General features: G+C 40.2%; 1 protein-coding gene and 28 non-coding genes across 29 annotated transcripts in view; all 29 read left to right on the top strand.

Annotated features, from left to right (window-relative positions):
• mfsd4aa (major facilitator superfamily domain containing 4Aa) overlaps positions 1–21,170 on the top strand; it is a 91,993-nt gene extending 70,823 nt beyond the window's left edge. The window contains exons 7-10 of the mRNA XM_062416208.1: positions 15,745–15,892; positions 16,743–16,813; positions 17,135–17,255; positions 20,835–21,170. Of these exons, the coding sequence (XP_062272192.1) occupies positions 15,745–15,892; positions 16,743–16,813; positions 17,135–17,255; positions 20,835–20,887 (393 nt within the window). The 3' untranslated portion in view covers positions 20,888–21,170. The remainder of the gene's footprint in view (positions 1–15,744; positions 15,893–16,742; positions 16,814–17,134; positions 17,256–20,834) is intronic.
• trnaf-gaa (transfer RNA phenylalanine (anticodon GAA)) lies at positions 162–234 on the top strand. The gene has a single exon. It is a non-coding gene; the product is annotated as a tRNA-Phe (tRNA).
• On the top strand, positions 651–723 carry trnaf-gaa (transfer RNA phenylalanine (anticodon GAA)). Its single transcript has one exon. It is a non-coding gene; the product is annotated as a tRNA-Phe (tRNA).
• On the top strand, positions 1,140–1,212 carry trnaf-gaa (transfer RNA phenylalanine (anticodon GAA)). Its single transcript has one exon. It is a non-coding gene; the product is annotated as a tRNA-Phe (tRNA).
• trnaf-gaa (transfer RNA phenylalanine (anticodon GAA)) lies at positions 2,118–2,190 on the top strand. The gene has a single exon. It is a non-coding gene; the product is annotated as a tRNA-Phe (tRNA).
• Positions 3,097–3,169, top strand: trnaf-gaa (transfer RNA phenylalanine (anticodon GAA)). Its single transcript has one exon. It is a non-coding gene; the product is annotated as a tRNA-Phe (tRNA).
• On the top strand, positions 4,075–4,147 carry trnaf-gaa (transfer RNA phenylalanine (anticodon GAA)). The gene has a single exon. It is a non-coding gene; the product is annotated as a tRNA-Phe (tRNA).
• trnaf-gaa (transfer RNA phenylalanine (anticodon GAA)) lies at positions 5,053–5,125 on the top strand. The gene has a single exon. It is a non-coding gene; the product is annotated as a tRNA-Phe (tRNA).
• Positions 5,542–5,614, top strand: trnaf-gaa (transfer RNA phenylalanine (anticodon GAA)). The gene has a single exon. It is a non-coding gene; the product is annotated as a tRNA-Phe (tRNA).
• trnaf-gaa (transfer RNA phenylalanine (anticodon GAA)) lies at positions 6,031–6,103 on the top strand. Its single transcript has one exon. It is a non-coding gene; the product is annotated as a tRNA-Phe (tRNA).
• trnaf-gaa (transfer RNA phenylalanine (anticodon GAA)) lies at positions 6,520–6,592 on the top strand. The gene has a single exon. It is a non-coding gene; the product is annotated as a tRNA-Phe (tRNA).
• trnaf-gaa (transfer RNA phenylalanine (anticodon GAA)) lies at positions 7,009–7,081 on the top strand. Its single transcript has one exon. It is a non-coding gene; the product is annotated as a tRNA-Phe (tRNA).
• Positions 7,987–8,059, top strand: trnaf-gaa (transfer RNA phenylalanine (anticodon GAA)). Its single transcript has one exon. It is a non-coding gene; the product is annotated as a tRNA-Phe (tRNA).
• Positions 8,476–8,548, top strand: trnaf-gaa (transfer RNA phenylalanine (anticodon GAA)). The gene has a single exon. It is a non-coding gene; the product is annotated as a tRNA-Phe (tRNA).
• Positions 8,965–9,037, top strand: trnaf-gaa (transfer RNA phenylalanine (anticodon GAA)). Its single transcript has one exon. It is a non-coding gene; the product is annotated as a tRNA-Phe (tRNA).
• Positions 9,454–9,526, top strand: trnaf-gaa (transfer RNA phenylalanine (anticodon GAA)). The gene has a single exon. It is a non-coding gene; the product is annotated as a tRNA-Phe (tRNA).
• Positions 9,943–10,015, top strand: trnaf-gaa (transfer RNA phenylalanine (anticodon GAA)). The gene has a single exon. It is a non-coding gene; the product is annotated as a tRNA-Phe (tRNA).
• On the top strand, positions 10,432–10,504 carry trnaf-gaa (transfer RNA phenylalanine (anticodon GAA)). The gene has a single exon. It is a non-coding gene; the product is annotated as a tRNA-Phe (tRNA).
• Positions 10,921–10,993, top strand: trnaf-gaa (transfer RNA phenylalanine (anticodon GAA)). Its single transcript has one exon. It is a non-coding gene; the product is annotated as a tRNA-Phe (tRNA).
• trnaf-gaa (transfer RNA phenylalanine (anticodon GAA)) lies at positions 11,410–11,482 on the top strand. Its single transcript has one exon. It is a non-coding gene; the product is annotated as a tRNA-Phe (tRNA).
• trnaf-gaa (transfer RNA phenylalanine (anticodon GAA)) lies at positions 11,899–11,971 on the top strand. The gene has a single exon. It is a non-coding gene; the product is annotated as a tRNA-Phe (tRNA).
• On the top strand, positions 12,877–12,949 carry trnaf-gaa (transfer RNA phenylalanine (anticodon GAA)). Its single transcript has one exon. It is a non-coding gene; the product is annotated as a tRNA-Phe (tRNA).
• On the top strand, positions 13,366–13,438 carry trnaf-gaa (transfer RNA phenylalanine (anticodon GAA)). The gene has a single exon. It is a non-coding gene; the product is annotated as a tRNA-Phe (tRNA).
• On the top strand, positions 13,855–13,927 carry trnaf-gaa (transfer RNA phenylalanine (anticodon GAA)). Its single transcript has one exon. It is a non-coding gene; the product is annotated as a tRNA-Phe (tRNA).
• trnaf-gaa (transfer RNA phenylalanine (anticodon GAA)) lies at positions 14,344–14,416 on the top strand. Its single transcript has one exon. It is a non-coding gene; the product is annotated as a tRNA-Phe (tRNA).
• trnaf-gaa (transfer RNA phenylalanine (anticodon GAA)) lies at positions 14,833–14,905 on the top strand. The gene has a single exon. It is a non-coding gene; the product is annotated as a tRNA-Phe (tRNA).
• Positions 18,265–18,337, top strand: trnaf-gaa (transfer RNA phenylalanine (anticodon GAA)). Its single transcript has one exon. It is a non-coding gene; the product is annotated as a tRNA-Phe (tRNA).
• trnaf-gaa (transfer RNA phenylalanine (anticodon GAA)) lies at positions 19,800–19,872 on the top strand. The gene has a single exon. It is a non-coding gene; the product is annotated as a tRNA-Phe (tRNA).
• trnaf-gaa (transfer RNA phenylalanine (anticodon GAA)) lies at positions 20,100–20,172 on the top strand. Its single transcript has one exon. It is a non-coding gene; the product is annotated as a tRNA-Phe (tRNA).
• Positions 21,171–21,180: the final 10 nt, after the last annotated feature.

Raw genomic sequence — 21,180 nt, 5'->3', positions numbered from 1 at the left:
CTGATTCAGTGACATTCAGTCAGGTAACAATGAGAAAAATAGATGGTTCTTCCTTGTTCCTAGAAATCAATGTTTTAAAGATTCACTGTTGTAAACATGACATTTTTTAACATCATGCCGTAATTTTCACCTTTCGGCCAGCCCACAAAGTAAAATTTTGTGCCGAAATAGCTCAGTTGGGAGAGCGTTAGACTGAAGATCTAAAGGTCCCTGGTTCGATCCCGGGTTTCGGCAGGAACCTGGCAGGCTTTTGGACGCACATTGCTACCATAATGAGTGCTCTTGTCTCAGACACTGATATTGAAATTGATTGGGATTTGTCTGTGGGAGTTTTCCTACCACACATCCATGGCAATGACATGTTCCTGTTGTTGGATCCCTACCCTTCTTCAGATGATGGCATGATATCATGTCTTCCTTCTAAATCATTTCACTCCATTTTGATGTTCTATCATTTTCCTTATTGGTCGGGGAAACACACATTAGTTCCTGATTCAGTGACATTCAGTCAGGTAACAATGACAAAGATAGATGGTTCTTCCTTGTTCCTAGAAATCAATGTTTTAAAGATTCACTGTTGTAAAGATGACATTTTTTGACATCATGCCGTAATTTTCACCTTACGGCCAGCCCACAAAGTAAACTTTTTTGCCGAAATAGCTCAGTTGGGAGAGCGTTAGACTGAAGATCTAAAGGTCCCTGGTTCGATCCCGGGTTTCGGCAGGAACCTGGCAGGCTTTTGGACGCACATTGCTACCATAATGAGTGCTATTCTCTCAGACACTGATATTGAAATTGATTGGGATTTGTCTGTGTGGGTTTTCCTGCCACACATCCATGGCAATGACATGTTCCTGTTGTTGGATCCCTGATCTTCTTCAGATGATGGCATGATATCATGTCTTCCTTCTGAATCATTTCACTCTATTTTGATATTCTATCATTTTCCTTATTGGTGAGGGAAACACACATTAGTTCCTGATTCAGTGACATTCAGTCAGGTAACAATGAGAAAGATAGACGCTTCTTCCTTGTTCCTAGAAATCAATGTTTTAAAGATTCACTGTTGTAAACATGACATTTTTTGACATCATGCCGTAATTTTCACCTTTCGGCCAGCCCACAAAGTAAAAATTTGTGCCGAAATAGCTCAGTTGGGAGAGCGTTAGACTGAAGATCTAAAGGTCCCTGGTTCGATCCCGGGTTTCGGCAGGAACCTGGCAGGCTTTTGGACGCACATTGCTACCATAATGAGTGCTCTTGTCTCAGACACTGATATTGAAATTGATTGGGATTTGTCTGTGTGGGTTTTCCTGCCACACATCCATGGCAATGACATGTTCCTGTTGTTGGATCCCTGACCTTCTTCAGATGATGGCATGATATCATGTCTTCCTTCTGAATCATTTCACTCTATTTTGATATTCTATCATTTTCCTTATTGGTGATGGAAACACACATTAGTTCCTGATTCAGTGACATTCAGTCAGGTAACAATGAGAAAGATAGACGCTTCTTCCTTGTTCCTAGAAATCAATGTTTTAAAGATTCACTGTTGTAAAGATGACATTTTTTGACATCATGCCGTAATTTTCAGCTTTCGGCCAGCCCACAAAGTAAAATTTTGTGCCGAAATAGCTCAGTTGGGAGAGCGTTAGACTGAAGATCTAAAGGTCCCAGGTTCGATCCCGGGTTTCGGCAGGAACCTGGCAGGCTTTTGGACGCACATTGCTACCATAATGAGTGCTCTTGTCTCAGACACTGATATTGAAATTGATTGGGATTTGTCTGTGTGGGTTTTCCTGCCACACATCCATGGCAATGACATGTTCCTGTTGTTGGATCCCTGACCTTCTTCAGATGATGGCATGATATCATGTCTTCCTTCTGAATCATTTCACTCTATTTTGATATTCTATCATTTTCCTTATTGGTGAGGGAAACACACATTAGTTCCTGATTCAGTGACATTCAGTCAGGTAACAATGAGAAAGATAGACGCTTCTTCCTTGTTCCTAGAAATCAATGTTTTAAAGATTCACTGTTGTAAAGATGACATTTTTTGACATCATGCCGTAATTTTCACCTTACGGCCAGCCCACAAAGTAAAATTTTGTGCCGAAATAGCTCAGTTGGGAGAGCGTTAGACTGAAGATCTAAAGGTCCCTGGTTCGATCCCGGGTTTCGGCAGGAACCTGGCAGGCTTTTGGAAGCACATTGCTACCATAATGAGTGCTCTTCTCTCATACACTGATATTGAAATTGATTGGGATTTGTCTGTGTGGGTTTTCCTGCCACACATCCATGGCAATGACATGTTCCTGTTGTTGGATCCCTGACCTTCTTCAGATGATGGCATGATATCATGTCTTCCTTCTGAATCATTTCACTCTATTTTGATATTCTATAATTTCACCTTATTGGTGAGGGAAACACACATTAGTTCCTGATTCAGTGACATTCAGTCAGGTAACAATGAGAAAGATAGACGCTTCTTCCTTGTTCCTAGAAATCAATGTTTTAAAGATTCACTGTTGTAAACATGACATTTTTTGACATCATGCCGTAATTTTCACCTTTCGGCCAGCCCACAAAGTAAAATTTTGTGCCGAAATAGCTCAGTTGGGAGAGCATTAGACTGAAGATCTAAAGGTCCCTGGTTCGATCCCGGGTTTCGGCAGGAACCTGGCAGGCTTTTGGACGCACATTGCTACCATAATGAGTGCTCTTGTCTCAGACACTGATATTGAAATTGATTGGGATTTGTCTGTGGGAGTTTTCCTACCACACATCCATGGCAATGACATGTTCCTGTTGTTGGATCCCTACCCTTCTTCAGATGATGGCATGATATCATGTCTTCCTTCTAAATCATTTCACTCCATTTTGATGTTCTATCATTTTCCTTATTGGTCGGGGAAACACACATTAGTTCCTGATTCAGTGACATTCAGTCAGGTAACAATGAGAAAGATAGATGGTTCTTCCTTGTTCCTAGAAATCAATGTTTTAAAGATTCACTGTTGTAAAGATGACATTTTTTGACATCATGCCGTAATTTTCAGCTTTCGGCCAGCCCACAAAGTAAAATTTTGTGCCGAAATAGCTCAGTTGGGAGAGCGTTAGACTGAAGATCTAAAGGTCCCTGGTTCGATCCCGGGTTTCGGCAGGAACCTGGCAGGCTTTTGGACGCACATTGCTACCATAATGAGTGCTCTTGTCTCAGACACTGATATTGAAATTGATTGGGATTTGTCTGTGGGAGTTTTCCTATCACACATCCATGGCAATGACATGTTCCTGTTGTTGGATCCCTACCCTTCTTCAGATGATGGCATGATATCATGTCTTCCTTCTGAATCATTTCACTCTATTTTGATATTCTATCATTTTCCTTATTGGTGAGGGAAACACACATTAGTTCCTGATTCAGTGACATTCAGTCAGGTAACAATGAGAAAAATAGATGGTTCTTCCTTGTTCCTAGAAATCAATGTTTTAAAGATTCACTGTTGTAAACATGACATTTTTTGACATCATGCCGTAATTTTCACCTTTCGGCCAGCCCACAAAGTAAAATTTTGTGCCGAAATAGCTCAGTTGGGAGAGCATTAGACTGAAGATCTAAAGGTCCCTGGTTCGATCCCGGGTTTCGGCAGGAACCTGGCAGGCTTTTGGACGCACATTGCTACCATAATGAGTGCTCTTGTCTCAGACACTGATATTGAAATTGATTGGGATTTGTCTGTGGGAGTTTTCCTACCACACATCCATGGCAATGACATGTTCCTGTTGTTGGATCCCTACCCTTCTTCAGATGATGGCATGATATCATGTCTTCCTTCTAAATCATTTCACTCCATTTTGATGTTCTATCATTTTCCTTATTGGTCGGGGAAACACACATTAGTTCCTGATTCAGTGACATTCAGTCAGGTAACAATGAGAAAGATAGATGGTTCTTCCTTGTTCCTAGAAATCAATGTTTTAAAGATTCACTGTTGTAAAGATGACATTTTTTGACATCATGCCGTAATTTTTAGCTTTCGGCCAGCCCACAAAGTAAAATTTTGTGCCGAAATAGCTCAGTTGGGAGAGCGTTAGACTGAAGATCTAAAGGTCCCTGGTTCGATCCCGGGTTTCGGCAGGAACCTGGCAGGCTTTTGGACGCACATTGCTACCATAATGAGTGCTCTTGTCTCAGACACTGATATTGAAATTGATTGGGATTTGTCTGTGGGAGTTTTCCTATCACACATCCATGGCAATGACATGTTCCTGTTGTTGGATCCCTACCCTTCTTCAGATGATGGCATGATATCATGTCTTCCTTCTGAATCATTTCACTCTATTTTGATATTCTATCATTTTCCTTATTGGTGAGGGAAACACACATTAGTTCCTGATTCAGTGACATTCAGTCAGGTAACAATGAGAAAAATAGATGGTTCTTCCTTGTTCCTAGAAATCAATGTTTTAAAGATTCACTGTTGTAAACATGACATTTTTTGACATCATGCCGTAATTTTCACCTTTCAGCCAGCCCACAAAGTAAAATTTTGTGCCGAAATAGCTCAGTTGGGAGAGCATTAGACTGAAGATCTAAAGGTCCCTGGTTCGATCCCGGGTTTCGGCAGGAACCTGGCAGGCTTTTGGACGCACATTGCTACCATAATGAGTGCTCTTGTCTCAGACACTGATATTGAAATTGATTGGGATTTGTCTGTGGGAGTTTTCCTACCACACATCCATGGCAATGACATGTTCCTGTTGTTGGATCCCTACCCTTCTTCAGATGATGGCATGATATCATGTCTTCCTTCTAAATCATTTCACTCCATTTTGATGTTCTATCATTTTCCTTATTGGTCGGGGAAACACACATTAGTTCCTGATTCAGTGACATTCAGTCAGGTAACAATGAGAAAGATAGATGGTTCTTCCTTGTTCCTAGAAATCAATGTTTTAAAGATTCACTGTTGTAAAGATGACATTTTTTGACATCATGCCGTAATTTTTAGCTTTCGGCCAGCCCACAAAGTAAAATTTTGTGCCGAAATAGCTCAGTTGGGAGAGCGTTAGACTGAAGATCTAAAGGTCCCTGGTTCGATCCCGGGTTTCGGCAGGAACCTGGCAGGCTTTTGGACGCACATTGCTACCATAATGAGTGCTCTTGTCTCAGACACTGATATTGAAATTGATTGGGATTTGTCTGTGGGAGTTTTCCTACCACACATCCATGGCAATGACATGTTCCTGTTGTTGGATCCCTGATCTTCTTCAGATGATGGCATGGTATCATGTCTTCCTTCTGAATCATTTCACTCTATTTTGATATTCTATCATTTTCCTTATTGGTGAGGGAAACACACATTAGTTCCTGATTCAGTGACATTCAGTCAGGTAACAATGAGAAAGATAGATGGTTCTTCCTTGTTCCTAGAAATCAATGTTTTAAAGATTCACTGTTGTAAACATGACATTTTTTGACATCATGCCGTAATTTTCACCTTTCGGCCAGCCCACCAAGTAAAATTTTGTGCCGAAATAGCTCAGTTGGGAGAGCGTTAGACTGAAGATCTAAAGGTCCCTGGTTCGATCCCGGGTTTCGGCAGGAACCTGGCAGGCTTTTGGACGCACATTGCTACCATAATGAGTGCTCTTGTCTCAGACACTGATATTGAAATTGATTGGGATTTGTCTGTGGGAGTTTTCCTACCACACATCCATGGCAATGACATGTTCCTGTTGTTGGATCCCTGATCTTCTTCAGATGATGGCATGATATCATGTCTTCCTTCTAAATCATTTCACTCTATTTTGATATTCTATCATTTTCCTTATTGGTGAGGGAAACACACATTAGTTCCTGATTCAGTGACATTCAGTCAGGTAACAATGAGAAAGATAGATGGTTCTCCCTTGTTCCTAGAAATCAATGTTTTAAAGATTCACTGTTGTAAACATGACATTTTTTGACATCATGCCGTAATTTTCACCTTTCGGCCAGCCCACAAAGTAAAATTTTGTGCCGAAATAGCTCAGTTGGGAGAGCGTTAGACTGAAGATCTAAAGGTCCCTGGTTCGATCCCGGGTTTCGGCAGGAACCTGGCAGGCTTTTGGACGCACATTGCTACCATAATGAGTGCTCTTGTCTCAGACACTGATATTGAAATTGATTGGGATTTGTCTGTGGGAGTTTTCCTACCACACATCCATGGCAATGACATGTTCCTGTTGTTGGATCCCTACCCTTCTTCAGATGATGGCATGATATCATGTCTTCCTTCTAAATCATTTCACTCCATTTTGATGTTCTATCATTTTCCTTATTGGTCGGGGAAACACACATTAGTTCCTGATTCAGTGACATTCAGTCAGGTAACAATGACAAAGATAGATGGTTCTTCCTTGTTCCTAGAAATCAATGTTTTAAAGATTCACTGTTGTAAAGATGACATTTTTTGACATCATGCCGTAATTTTCACCTTACGGCCAGCCCACAAAGTAAACTTTTTTGCCGAAATAGCTCAGTTGGGAGAGCGTTAGACTGAAGATCTAAAGGTCCCTGGTTCGATCCCGGGTTTCGGCAGGAACCTGGCAGGCTTTTGGACGCACATTGCTACCATAATGAGTGCTATTCTCTCAGACACTGATATTGAAATTGATTGGGATTTGTCTGTGTGGGTTTTCCTGCCACACATCCATGGCAATGACATGTTCCTGTTGTTGGATCCCTGATCTTCTTCAGATGATGGCATGATATCATGTCTTCCTTCTGAATCATTTCACTCTATTTTGATATTCTATCATTTTCCTTATTGGTGAGGGAAACACACATTAGTTCCTGATTCAGTGACATTCAGTCAGGTAACAATGAGAAAAATAGATGGTTCTTCCTTGTTCCTAGAAATCAATGTTTTAAAGATTCACTGTTGTAAACATGACATTTTTTGACATCATGCCGTAATTTTCACCTTTCGGCCAGCCCACAAAGTAAAATTTTGTGCCGAAATAGCTCAGTTGGGAGAGCGTTAGACTGAAGATCTAAAGGTCCCTGGTTCGATCCCGGGTTTCGGCAGGAACCTGGCAGGCTTTTGGACGCACATTGCTACCATAATGAGTGCTCTTGTCTCAGACACTGATATTGAAATTGATTGGGATTTGTCTGTGGGAGTTTTCCTACCACACATCCATGGCAATGACATGTTCCTGTTGTTGGATCCCTGATCTTCTTCAGATGATGGCATGGTATCATGTCTTCCTTCTGAATCATTTCACTCTATTTTGATATTCTATCATTTTCCTTATTGGTGAGGGAAACACACATTAGTTCCTGATTCAGTGACATTCAGTCAGGTAACAATGAGAAAGATAGATGGTTCTTCCTTGTTCCTAGAAATCAATGTTTTAAAGATTCATTGTTGTAAAGATGACATTTTTTAACATCATGCCGTAATTTTCACCTTTCGGCCAGCCCACAAAGTAAAATTTTGTGCCGAAATAGCTCAGTTGGGAGAGCGTTAGACTGAAGATCTAAAGGTCCCTGGTTCGGTCCCGGGTTTCGGCAGGAACCTGGCAGGCTTTTGGACGCACATTGCTACCATAATGAGTGCTCTTGTCTCAGACACTGATATTGAAATTGATTGGGATTTGTCTGTGGGAGTTTTCCTACCACACATCCATGGCAATGACATGTTCCTGTTGTTGGATCCCTACCCTTCTTCAGATGATGGCATGATATCATGTCTTCCTTCTAAATCATTTCACTCTATTTTGATATTCTATCATTTTCCTTATTGGTGAGGGAAACACACATTAGTTCCTGATTCAGTGACATTCAGTCAGGTAACAATGAGAAAGATAGATGGTTCTCCCTTGTTCCTAGAAATCAATGTTTTAAAGATTCACTGTTGTAAACATGACATTTTTTGACATCATGCCGTAATTTTCACCTTTCGGCCAGCCCACCAAGTAAAATTTTGTGCCGAAATAGCTCAGTTGGGAGAGCGTTAGACTGAAGATCTAAAGGTCCCTGGTTCGATCCCGGGTTTCGGCAGGAACCTGGCAGGCTTTTGGAAGCACATTGCTACCATAATGAGTGCTCTTCTCTCATACACTGATATTGAAATTGATTGGGATTTGTCTGTGTGGGTTTTCCTGCCACACATCCATGGCAATGACATGTTCCTGTTGTTGGATCCCTGACCTTCTTCAGATGATGGCATGATATCATGTCTTCCTTCTGAATCATTTCACTCTATTTTGATATTCTATCATTTTCCTTATTGGTGAGGGAAACACACATTAGTTCCTGATTCAGTGACATTCAGTCAGGTAACAATGAGAAAAATAGATGGTTCTTCCTTGTTCCTAGAAATCAATGTTTTAAAGATTCACTGTTGTAAACATGACATTTTTTAACATCATGCCGTAATTTTCACCTTTCGGCCAGCCCACAAAGTAAAATTTTGTGCCGAAATAGCTCAGTTGGGAGAGCGTTAGACTGAAGATCTAAAGGTCCCTGGTTCGATCCCGGGTTTCGGCAGGAACCTGGCAGGCTTTTGGACGCACATTGCTACCATAATGAGTGCTCTTGTCTCAGACACTGATATTGAAATTGATTGGGATTTGTCTGTGGGAGTTTTCCTACCACACATCCATGGCAATGACATGTTCCTGTTGTTGGATCCCTACCCTTCTTCAGATGATGGCATGATATCATGTCTTCCTTCTAAATCATTTCACTCTATTTTGATATTCTATCATTTTCCTTATTGGTGAGGGAAACACACATTAGTTCCTGATTCAGTGACATTCAGTCAGGTAACAATGAGAAAGATAGATGGTTCTCCCTTGTTCCTAGAAATCAATGTTTTAAAGATTCACTGTTGTAAACATGACATTTTTTGACATCATGCCGTAATTTTCACCTTTCGGCCAGCCCACCAAGTAAAATTTTGTGCCGAAATAGCTCAGTTGGGAGAGCGTTAGACTGAAGATCTAAAGGTCCCTGGTTCGATCCCGGGTTTCGGCAGGAACCTGGCAGGCTTTTGGAAGCACATTGCTACCATAATGAGTGCTCTTCTCTCATACACTGATATTGAAATTGATTGGGATTTGTCTGTGTGGGTTTTCCTGCCACACATCCATGGCAATGACATGTTCCTGTTGTTGGATCCCTGACCTTCTTCAGATGATGGCATGATATCATGTCTTCCTTCTGAATCATTTCACTCTATTTTGATATTCTATCATTTTCCTTATTGGTGAGGGAAACACACATTAGTTCCTGATTCAGTGACATTCAGTCAGGTAACAATGAGAAAAATAGATGGTTCTTCCTTGTTCCTAGAAATCAATGTTTTAAAGATTCACTGTTGTAAACATGACATTTTTTAACATCATGCCGTAATTTTCACCTTTCGGCCAGCCCACAAAGTAAAATTTTGTGCCGAAATAGCTCAGTTGGGAGAGCGTTAGACTGAAGATCTAAAGGTCCCTGGTTCGATCCCGGGTTTCGGCAGGAACCTGGCAGGCTTTTGGACGCACATTGCTACCATAATGAGTGCTCTTGTCTCAGACACTGATATTGAAATTGATTGGGATTTGTCTGTGGGAGTTTTCCTACCACACATCCATGGCAATGACATGTTCCTGTTGTTGGATCCCTACCCTTCTTCAGATGATGGCATGATATCATGTCTTCCTTCTAAATCATTTCACTCTATTTTGATATTCTATCATTTTCCTTATTCGTGAGGGAAACACACATTAGTTCCTGATTCAGTGACATTCAGTCAGGTAACAATGAGAAAGATAGATGGTTCTCCCTTGTTCCTAGAAATCAATGTTTTAAAGATTCACTGTTGTAAACATGACATTTTTTGACATCATGCCGTAATTTTCACCTTTCGGCCAGCCCACCAAGTAAAATTTTGTGCCGAAATAGCTCAGTTGGGAGAGCGTTAGACTGAAGATCTAAAGGTCCCTGGTTCGATCCCGGGTTTCGGCAGCAACCTGGCAGGCTTTTGGAAGCACATTGCTACCATAATGAGTGCTCTTCTCTCATACACTGATATTGAAATTGATTGGGATTTGTCTGTGTGGGTTTTCCTGCCACACATCCATGGCAATGACATGTTCCTGTTGTTGGATCCCTGACCTTCTTCAGATGATGGCATGATATCATGTCTTCCTTCTGAATCATTTCACTCTATTTTGATATTCTATCATTTTCCTTATTGGTGAGGGAAACACACATTAGTTCCTGATTCAGTGACATTCAGTCAGGTAACAATGAGAAAGATAGATGGTTCTCCCTTGTTCCTAGAAATCAATGTTTTAAAGATTCACTGTTGTAAACATGACATTTTTTGACATCATGCCGTAATTTTCACCTTTCGGCCAGCCCACCAAGTAAAATTTTGTGCCGAAATAGCTCAGTTGGGAGAGCGTTAGACTGAAGATCTAAAGGTCCCTGGTTCGATCCCGGGTTTCGGCAGGAACCTGGCAGGCTTTTGGAAGCACATTGCTACCATAATGAGTGCTCTTCTCTCATACACTGATATTGAAATTGATTGGGATTTGTCTGTGTGGGTTTTCCTGCCACACATCCATGGCAATGACATGTTCCTGTTGTTGGATCCCTGACCTTCTTCAGATGATGGCATGATATCATGTCTTCCTTCTGAATCATTTCACTCTATTTTGATATTCTATCATTTTCCTTATTGGTGAGGGAAACACACATTAGTTCCTGATTCAGTGACATTCAGTCAGGTAACAATGAGAAAAATAGATGGTTCTTCCTTGTTCCTAGAAATCAATGTTTTAAAGATTCACTGTTGTAAACATGACATTTTTTAACATCATGCCGTAATTTTCACCTTTCGGCCAGCCCACAAAGTAAAATTTTGTGCCGAAATAGCTCAGTTGGGAGAGCGTTAGACTGAAGATCTAAAGGTCCCTGGTTCGATCCCGGGTTTCGGCAGGAACCTGGCAGGCTTTTGGACGCACATTGCTACCATAATGAGTGCTCTTGTCTCAGACACTGATATTGAAATTGATTGGGATTTGTCTGTGGGAGTTTTCCTACCACACATCCATGGCAATGACATGTTCCTGTTGTTGGATCCCTACCCTTCTTCAGATGATGGCATGATATCATGTCTTCCTTCTAAATCATTTCACTCCATTTTGATGTTCTATCATTTTCCTTATTGGTCGGGGAAACACACATTAGTTCCTGATTCAGTGACATTCAGTCAGGTAACAATGACAAAGATAGATGGTTCTTCCTTGTTCCTAGAAATCAATGTTTTAAAGATTCACTGTTGTAAAGATGACATTTTTTGACATCATGCCGTAATTTTCACCTTACGGCCAGCCCACAAAGTAAACTTTTTTGCCGAAATAGCTCAGTTGGGAGAGCGTTAGACTGAAGATCTAAAGGTCCCTGGTTCGATCCCGGGTTTCGGCAGGAACCTGGCAGGCTTTTGGACGCACATTGCTACCATAATGAGTGCTATTCTCTCAGACACTGATATTGAAATTGATTGGGATTTGTCTGTGTGGGTTTTCCTGCCACACATCCATGGCAATGACATGTTCCTGTTGTTGGATCCCTGATCTTCTTCAGATGATGGCATGATATCATGTCTTCCTTCTGAATCATTTCACTCTATTTTGATATTCTATCATTTTCCTTATTGGTGAGGGAAACACACATTAGTTCCTGATTCAGTGACATTCAGTCAGGTAACAATGAGAAAGATAGACGCTTCTTCCTTGTTCCTAGAAATCAATGTTTTAAAGATTCACTGTTGTAAACATGACATTTTTTGACATCATGCCGTAATTTTCACCTTTCGGCCAGCCCACAAAGTAAAAATTTGTGCCGAAATAGCTCAGTTGGGAGAGCGTTAGACTGAAGATCTAAAGGTCCCTGGTTCGATCCCGGGTTTCGGCAGGAACCTGGCAGGCTTTTGGACGCACATTGCTACCATAATGAGTGCTCTTGTCTCAGACACTGATATTGAAATTGATTGGGATTTGTCTGTGTGGGTTTTCCTGCCACACATCCATGGCAATGACATGTTCCTGTTGTTGGATCCCTGACCTTCTTCAGATGATGGCATGATATCATGTCTTCCTTCTGAATCATTTCACTCTATTTTGATATTCTATCATTTTCCTTATTGGTGATGGAAACACACATTAGTTCCTGATTCAGTGACATTCAGTCAGGTAACAATGAGAAAGATAGACGCTTCTTCCTTGTTCCTAGAAATCAATGTTTTAAAGATTCACTGTTGTAAAGATGACATTTTTTGACATCATGCCGTAATTTTCAGCTTTCGGCCAGCCCACAAAGTAAAATTTTGTGCCGAAATAGCTCAGTTGGGAGAGCGTTAGACTGAAGATCTAAAGGTCCCAGGTTCGATCCCGGGTTTCGGCAGGAACCTGGCAGGCTTTTGGACGCACATTGCTACCATAATGAGTGCTCTTGTCTCAGACACTGATATTGAAATTGATTGGGATTTGTCTGTGTGGGTTTTCCTGCCACACATCCATGGCAATGACATGTTCCTGTTGTTGGATCCCTGACCTTCTTCAGATGATGGCATGATATCATGTCTTCCTTCTGAATCATTTCACTCTATTTTGATATTCTATCATTTTCCTTATTGGTGAGGGAAACACACATTAGTTCCTGATTCAGTGACATTCAGTCAGGTAACAATGAGAAAGATAGACGCTTCTTCCTTGTTCCTAGAAATCAATGTTTTAAAGATTCACTGTTGTAAAGATGACATTTTTTGACATCATGCCGTAATTTTCACCTTACGGCCAGCCCACAAAGTAAAATTTTGTGCCGAAATAGCTCAGTTGGGAGAGCGTTAGACTGAAGATCTAAAGGTCCCTGGTTCGATCCCGGGTTTCGGCAGGAACCTGGCAGGCTTTTGGAAGCACATTGCTACCATAATGAGTGCTCTTCTCTCATACACTGATATTGAAATTGATTGGGATTTGTCTGTGTGGGTTTTCCTGCCACACATCCATGGCAATGACATGTTCCTGTTGTTGGATCCCTGATCTTCTTCAGATGATGGCATGATATCATGTCTTCCTTCTGAATCATTTCACTCTATTTTGATATTCTATCATTTTCCTTATTGGTGAGGGAAACACACATTAGTTCCTGATTCAGTGACATTCAGTCAGGTAACAATGAGAAAGATAGATGGTTCTTCCTTGTTCCTAGAAATCAATGTTTTAAAGATTCACTGTTGTAAACATGACATTTTTTGACATCATGCCGTAATTTTCACCTTTCGGCCAGCCCACAAAGTAAAAATTTGTGCCGAAATAGCTCAGTTGGGAGAGCGTTAGACTGAAGATCTAAAGGTCCCTGGTTCGATCCCGGGTTTCGGCAGGAACCTGGCAGGCTTTTGGACGCACATTGCTACCATAATGAGTGCTCTTGTCTCAGACACTGATATTGAAATTGATTGGGATTTGTCTGTGTGGGTTTTCCTGCCACACATCCATGGCAATGACATGTTCCTGTTGTTGGATCCCTGACCTTCTTCAGATGATGGCATGATATCATGTCTTCCTTCTGAATCATTTCACTCTATTTTGATATTCTATCATTTTCCTTATTGGTGAGGGAAACACACATTAGTTCCTGATTCAGTGACATTCAGTCAGGTAACAATGAGAAAGATAGACGCTTCTTCCTTGTTCCTAGAAATCAATGTTTTAAAGATTCACTGTTGTAAAGATGACATTTTTTGACATCATGCCGTAATTTTCACCTTACGGCCAGCCCACAAAGTAAAATTTTGTGCCGAAATAGCTCAGTTGGGAGAGCGTTAGACTGAAGATCTAAAGGTCCCTGGTTCGATCCCGGGTTTCGGCAGGAACCTGGCAGGCTTTTGGAAGCACATTGCTACCATAATGAGTGCTCTTCTCTCATACACTGATATTGAAATTGATTGGGATTTGTCTGTGTGGGTTTTCCTGCCACACATCCATGGCAATGACATGTTCCTGTTGTTGGATCCCTGATCTTCTTCAGATGATGGCATGATATCATGTCTTCCTTCTGAATCATTTCACTCTATTTTGATATTCTATCATTTTCCTTATTGGTGAGGGAAACACACATTAGTTCCTGATTCAGTGACATTCAGTCAGGTAACAATGAGAAAAATAGATGGTTCTTCCTTGTTCCTAGAAATCAATGTTTTAAAGATTCACTGTTGTAAACATGACATTTTTAGACATCATGCCGTAATTTTCACCTTTCGGCCAGCCCACAAAGTAAAATTTTGTGCCGAAATAGCTCAGTTGGGAGAGCGTTAGACTGAAGATCTAAAGGTCCCTGGTTCGATCCCGGGTTTCGGCAGGAACCTGGCAGGCTTTTGGACGCACATTGCTACCATAATGAGTGCTCTTGTCTCAGACACTGATATTGAAATTGATTGGGATTTGTCTGTGGGAGTTTTCCTACCACACATCCATGGCAATGACATGTTCCTGTTGTTGGATCCCTGATCTTCTTCAGATGATGGCATGGTATCATGTCTTCCTTCTGAATCATTTCACTCTATTTTGATATTCTATCATTTTCCTTATTGGTGAGGGAAACACACATTAGTTCCTGATTCAGTGACATTCAGTCAGGTAACAATGAGAAAGATAGATGGTTCTTCCTTGTTCCTAGAAATCAATGTTTTAAAGATTCATTGTTGTAAAGATGACATTTTTTAACATCATGCCGTAATTTTCACCTTTCGGCCAGCCCACAAAGTAAAATTTTGTGCCGAAATAGCTCAGTTGGGAGAGCGTTAGACTGAAGATCTAAAGGTCCCTGGTTCGATCCCGGGTTTCGGCAGGAACCTGGCAGGCTTTTGGACGCACATTGCTACCATAATGAGTGCTCTTCTCTCATACACTGATATTGAAATTGATTGGGATTTGTCTGTGTGGGTTTTCCTGCATATTGCTACAATACCGAGTCCTCTTGTCTCAGATATTTATATCAAAGTTGATTCAGACTTTTCTCTTTGGGTTTTCCTGCCACACTGCAACACAGGCATAACAGTGACATGACAGGATTCATGGAACCTCCTCAGTGCACTCTATCTCTGTTTTCAGCAACATCCACTGAGAATTTGGAACAAGGAAAATATTAGTAATCTGTTGCGGTTTGTGAGATGTTGTTCTTTTTCTACGAAATGTTACATGGTTTTTGTTGTCTGAAATATTGCTGCTTTTGCACCTTTTGACCACCATCTTTAGCTGGCTGTATCCTCAAATGGCTTCATATGGATAACCTTAAAGTGAATGTCTAAATGTCCATGACTCATTGACTCAATACTTTGTTCTTTTCTCCTCGGCTCTCATCTGCTTTTATAGTGGACAAAATGAACAGTGACAGGGATTACAAACATAAGTTACAAGTGTGCTTTGAGATCTATGATGCCTTCTTTTCTTTGGGCCAGATGGATTGAAAGCTGTGATGAAACTAACATTCTGATATGTGTCACCAGTTTCACAGCGCGTTGTAATTTTAGGAGTGGATGAAAAGATGTTTGACTAATTTTGTAGTTTTGATTATCACAAAATATACATCAAGTAAAATTGTTCTGTTGGATGTTTAGCAGCAGAACACAGACTTTTGCTCATTCATGGTCCTTCTCTTACATGCTGCTCTATGTCTGTCTCTCTCAGGTGGGGGTCATACTGGTGCAGTGCATGCTGTTGATCTTCTACACCAGCTGTGTGTTCCTCTTCATTGGTACTTGTGTGTTGGGACTGTGCATCAGTAGTGTGTTCCCCTCATTGCTGGCTTTTACAGAGGACTTATTGAACTACAAAGGTAAACACATGCCGACACACTTACTGGATACGGAAGACTGAAACAGACTGATTTAGAAAAACATAAATAAGTAAACAAAATCCACATGTATTTATTTCTGTATTTCTAAGTTCTTCATGAATTATAGCTCAGCTGACTGGGACACCTGCTATTAGGCAGCTGCAAGATCTTTTGCCTGGTGTGCCCAGTTGACCAGTTATTATTAGGGGTCCAAGCTAGAAAGGCTGAAACCCTATTGTTTTTGTTAGTTATGCTTTACTATTATTATTTATTATTATTATTTGTCTTCTTCTGAAATATTTTCGCAAATTCCTCTGAGATAGCAAATATGAGAGACATGAGATTTTTCACATTGATTAGAAGTTACGTGCACGTGCTGTTCAGGAAATGTGACCCCAATCGGTGTGATGATGGCACCACAACAACAAACTTTATGCTTTGGCCCTCAACTTTTGTACTGCAAGTCTCACAAACAAAATTATTTTTTTCCTGGATCCTGCGGGTCCAGTTGAATCCATCCATATAAGCCATTTCCATTTGCACATCAATAGATTTTCAGTGACAGTTTGTCCCAGTATCACCAAACTTGGTTTTAATTAAGGTGTTCAAGCTTTCAACTTCTAACAGTCTGTGTTGGCTTGAACCCTTGAATCGCTGCTATTTCGCTTCAATTTATTATTGTGACATTTGGACCCTAATTTGTATGTATGATAATCAATAACAATTGATAATTATATATATTTTAATGTATTTCATCATTTATTTATTTGCCAATAGACTAATTGATGAATAAGTCATTTTAGTCCTCCATAACTGCAGATATTTTAGGTCTGTCTCTTGTCCATTACAGGCTGTGCCACAACTGTCCTGGTGACCAGCGCCAGCACAGGAGAGATGATACTACAGCTGATTGTTGGATCGGTAAGACATCTTTCATAAGTGTGTTTATGTGTGTGCATGTGTGAATTTAATTTACAATTTTGACTTAATTCAACATGCTTCTAGACTCAATGTTCAGTGTTCTCACTTGATTAACCAATGATATTTCTGTATATTGCTTGTCACTTTTAAAATGAAGCAGAAATACTGACATTATAAATCAGTTCTGTTGCTCCACTGCTTTCCAATGTTGTTTGCAGTGTAAGAAAACCACTGTGTGTGTGTGTGTGTGTGTGTGTGTGTGTGTGTGTGTGTGTGTGTGTGTGTGTGTGTGTGTGTGTGTGTGTGTACCTTTTCCTGTAGGTCATCCACAGTCAGGGCAGCTATGCCTTCCTGTTGTGTTGCACAATAGCATCCTTCATCGGCTTCGGCCTGTTCCTGCTGCTCCTCTATGTCCAGCACATCCACAGAAACGGCGACACAGGTAAACACATGTCCTGTAAACATGTATAGAGAGAATGGGTGAAATTCCAGCACACTATGAAGCCCATAACGAATAGAAATTAATCTGAAAGATAAACCTTAAAGAAAATGCTTTATTTCAGTCAGGAACACTAATGTCACATAGCAACAGAAGACAAGACAATTTTTTGACTTGATTTGACTAATAAATAAAGAGCACCAGGGTGCATACAAACAGAGCCGTAAACCAAAGCAAGTGGAGACTGAGTTGGAGGAGTTGTGGACAGTTAAAACAAGCAAAACATGTCAATTTATGGAATGACACAGTGAAAATTAATTTAACTTCATAAAACAGGCATAGGAACTTGCGTTAAAATATGTGTAGCCTGTGGATTTTGTCCTATGACAGGTCTGTTGTGATGATATTTTTGTGTCCCATCAATGTTAAACAGCATTAAGAGAAGGCCTTAAAACAGATCTGTCTGTACCACAAAACCCCTGCTGCCTCAACAACTTCTGTAGCTGCTGTTCTCTGCCTTTGTAGGCCAGTATTTAATGTGTAAAATAAAACTATTCACAATATCAAGCTGTCCTAATTCTGCTTCCTCTGTGGTGAAATACTGTCTGTAAAAATACACTGTAAAATGCGTGCTCAGTTGGGAGAGCGTAAAACTGAAGATCTAAAGGTCCCTGGTTTGATCTTGGGTTTCAGCAGCAATCTTACAGGCTTTTGGATGCACATGCTACAGTATAGCTGCTCTTGTTCTTATTTGATATCGAAGTTGATCAGGATTTGTTCCTACTTCACTAACATTCAATCAGCTAACAGTGATAAAGATAGATTGTTCTTCCTTGTTCCAATAAATGAGGAAGATTGATAGTTCTTCTTATACCCTAGAAATCTTTTTTTCTCTCTTTCTAATTAATTAATGCATTACATGTTTTTAATCTTTTATTTATTGTGTTCAAGTGAAATATTTTTTAAGGCTTACTATTGTCATATTTTGACCACGATAGATCTTGTTTCACAAGCCGAAATAGCTCAGTTGGGAGAGCGTTAGACTGAAGATCTAAAGGTCCCTGGTTCGATCCCGGGTTTCGGCAACGGCCGGGTTGGCTTTTGGAAGCACATTGCACATCCAGACATTGAGTTTCAATCACTAACATGTTCGTACAAATGTTATGTTACACACACAAAAATGACCGTTAGACACACGTGTATCCGCTATCGGTAATTAGTATACTAGCCTACTGTCCCCGTTTCTCTATGTAAGGAAAGCTGTGTTGGAGCGGAGCAGCAGCAAAGAGAGCTTTCACTCATTGAAAAAAGGACCGTGATGGTAAACATTTAGATACACTTTCCTGCCAGTGAAACACGAACAATAATTTCAGCAGTAAAAGCCAGAAGAGGCAAATTTGGCTGGTAAACATTGACGCAACCGTTCGGAGCCGGATTGTGAATCGTATACAACCTGCGTTCCTGTTGCATCACTACCACTCAGTACGCCCGTAACAATATAAAAAGGTAAATGTGTAATAAGGTAGTAAATGTCTGTGGAGATGATCTATATTAAATCTCTCTCTGCTTAGTGTTTCATAGAGCACCTCTCTGTGTCTACTGAGCTGTCAGGCTGTGAGGACACTGAGCCAGCTGCTGGTTAAACATCTGCATGTATCAAATGTATTATCATCTGAAAGTCGGGACAGGGCATTTTTAGTATATTAACAATTTAATTAAATGTATGATGATGATTTATGATATGGTGTGCTGATTGTAAAATATCGGTTTTAAAGCTGATATATTTAGAATATTTTGCTCACTTTGCTCACATTGAGCATAATCTTTCTTTATTTTTAATTAGTAAATTAATTGTGTATTTGCAATTTCAAAATATTGATTATATCATTTTTAAGACAGTGAGATGTTGATGATTCATGTGTGTGTTCTAAATACGTTCGAAGAGTAAAGACAAATCTTAATGAATCAAACATTCATATGCATGGTTTAAGCACAGATTTATGTGTGAATGTGGTCCATTGATACCAAAGTTGATTTAGATTTGTCTGGATTTTCCTTACTGTCCATCGGAATCATTTCACTCTCATTTAGCTTAGTGGTCCAGACAAAAACATTAAAAACATTAGTTCTTACTTTACAAACATCCAATCTGCAGGGATCAGATTGGATGTTCTTCCTAGAAATCAATTTTTTGAAAATTCACAGTGTTCAAGATGCATGTTTTTGAGATCTTGCTGTGTTTTTCATCTTTCAGCCACCATATCTTAAGTCTTTATGCCGAAAAAGCTCAGTTGGGAGATTGTTAGTAGACTGAAGATCTAAAGGTCCCTAGCAGGAACCTTGCTGACGCGTATTGCTATGATAATGAGTGGTCTAGTACAAACAATAGTTCCTACTTCACTAACATACCGTCAGCTAATAATAAGAAGGACAGATTTTTCTTCTTGGTTCCTAGAAATCTATTTTTAGAAAATGTACTGTGTTCAAGTTTACATTTTTAAGGGCATATTTTCGATTTGTTGGCCACCATACCTCAGCTGTTTGCATGCCGAAATAGCTCAGTTGGGAGAGCGTTAGACTGAAGATCTAAAGGTCCCTGGTTCGATCCCGGGTTTCGGCAGCATCTACATTGGACTTTTGACAGCATATTGCTATGATAATGAGTGGTCCAGAACAAACAGTAGTTTCAACTTCACTAACATACAGTCAGCTAACACTGAGAAGAATAGATGGTTCTACTTGGTTCCTAGAAATCGATCTTTTGAAAATGTACTTTTTTCAAGTTGACATTTTTAAGGGCTTGACATATTTTCCATCTTTTTGCCACCATACTTTAGCTTTTTGCATGCCGAAATAGCTCAGTTGGGAGAGCGTTAGACTGAAGATCTAAAGGTCCCTGGTTCGATCCCGGGTTTCGGCAGCACCTAGGTTAGACTTTTTGGGCACATTAGTCAGTGCTGTTTCTTCTTAGCAATCTTCTTCTTCTTAGCAGAGTCTGCATATTCTGTACAACCACAACACATTCATCGTCAAATCTAACTCAGCAAAACATTATATAAACGGTGTAACTATTCTTTTATGTTGAGACACATGACCTCTAACAAAACCACTCTGTGTGTGATAGAGGCCACTGCTGTGTTTAACCAGGGAATTATGGTAATTATACATAATTATGACAATAGCTTTATTTGACATGGAAATTAATATATATTTTAACGACACAGTGGTTAGAAAATAACTCAAAAGAAGTGTTTCTATTATTCAAAAATGTATCTGGCACATTGTAAATTTCCCCATTGTGGGACTGATAATGGAATCTTATCTCACATCTCAAGTGCCTCTAATTTAGGACCGGCTTCATTTTCTGGTGGAAAAGACATTTTCTGGTGTATGTGTGCACCCAGGTAGCGTGACAACCTTTCAAACTCCATTCCTATCCCTGCATTAGAATATAAACTGTACTACACCAACAGTCAGACAGATAAAATGTTGACAGGATGTTGTTTTTGTGCAAATGTTACAGCTTGAATGTCAGCTTTCTTTTGTCTATTTGCTTTAACACTGACACTATTTACCTTTCAGATTCCACTAAAAACACAGACATGAAAGAGAAGCCAAACCCAGGAGGCTCGTGATCTGAGGATCTGTGAAGATTCCCAGGGACGCAAATGATCCGAGTGTCTCTGCTGAGGACGATGGAAAGGAAGCATGGGGAGAAAAATCTCAGGGAAAACTGGCATTCCTTCAACCCCCCCCCTTCCCGATATGAGGACTGCAGCTTCATCCTGACCTGTAATTGAGTATTTGTGACCTAAGGAGAGGTGGAACTTCAAGCCTGATGATCAATAAGCAGCTTAATGAATGTATAATACTTAATTTAATTGTTGAAACAACCATCAGTTGCAATAACTTAATTTAAAGGACTTTT

Source organism: Scomber scombrus, chromosome 3 (assembly GCF_963691925.1).
Source record: "Scomber scombrus chromosome 3, fScoSco1.1, whole genome shotgun sequence".
Taxonomy (NCBI): Eukaryota; Metazoa; Chordata; class Actinopteri; order Scombriformes; family Scombridae; genus Scomber; species Scomber scombrus.
This window is presented reverse-complemented; position numbering and strand designations above follow the sequence as displayed.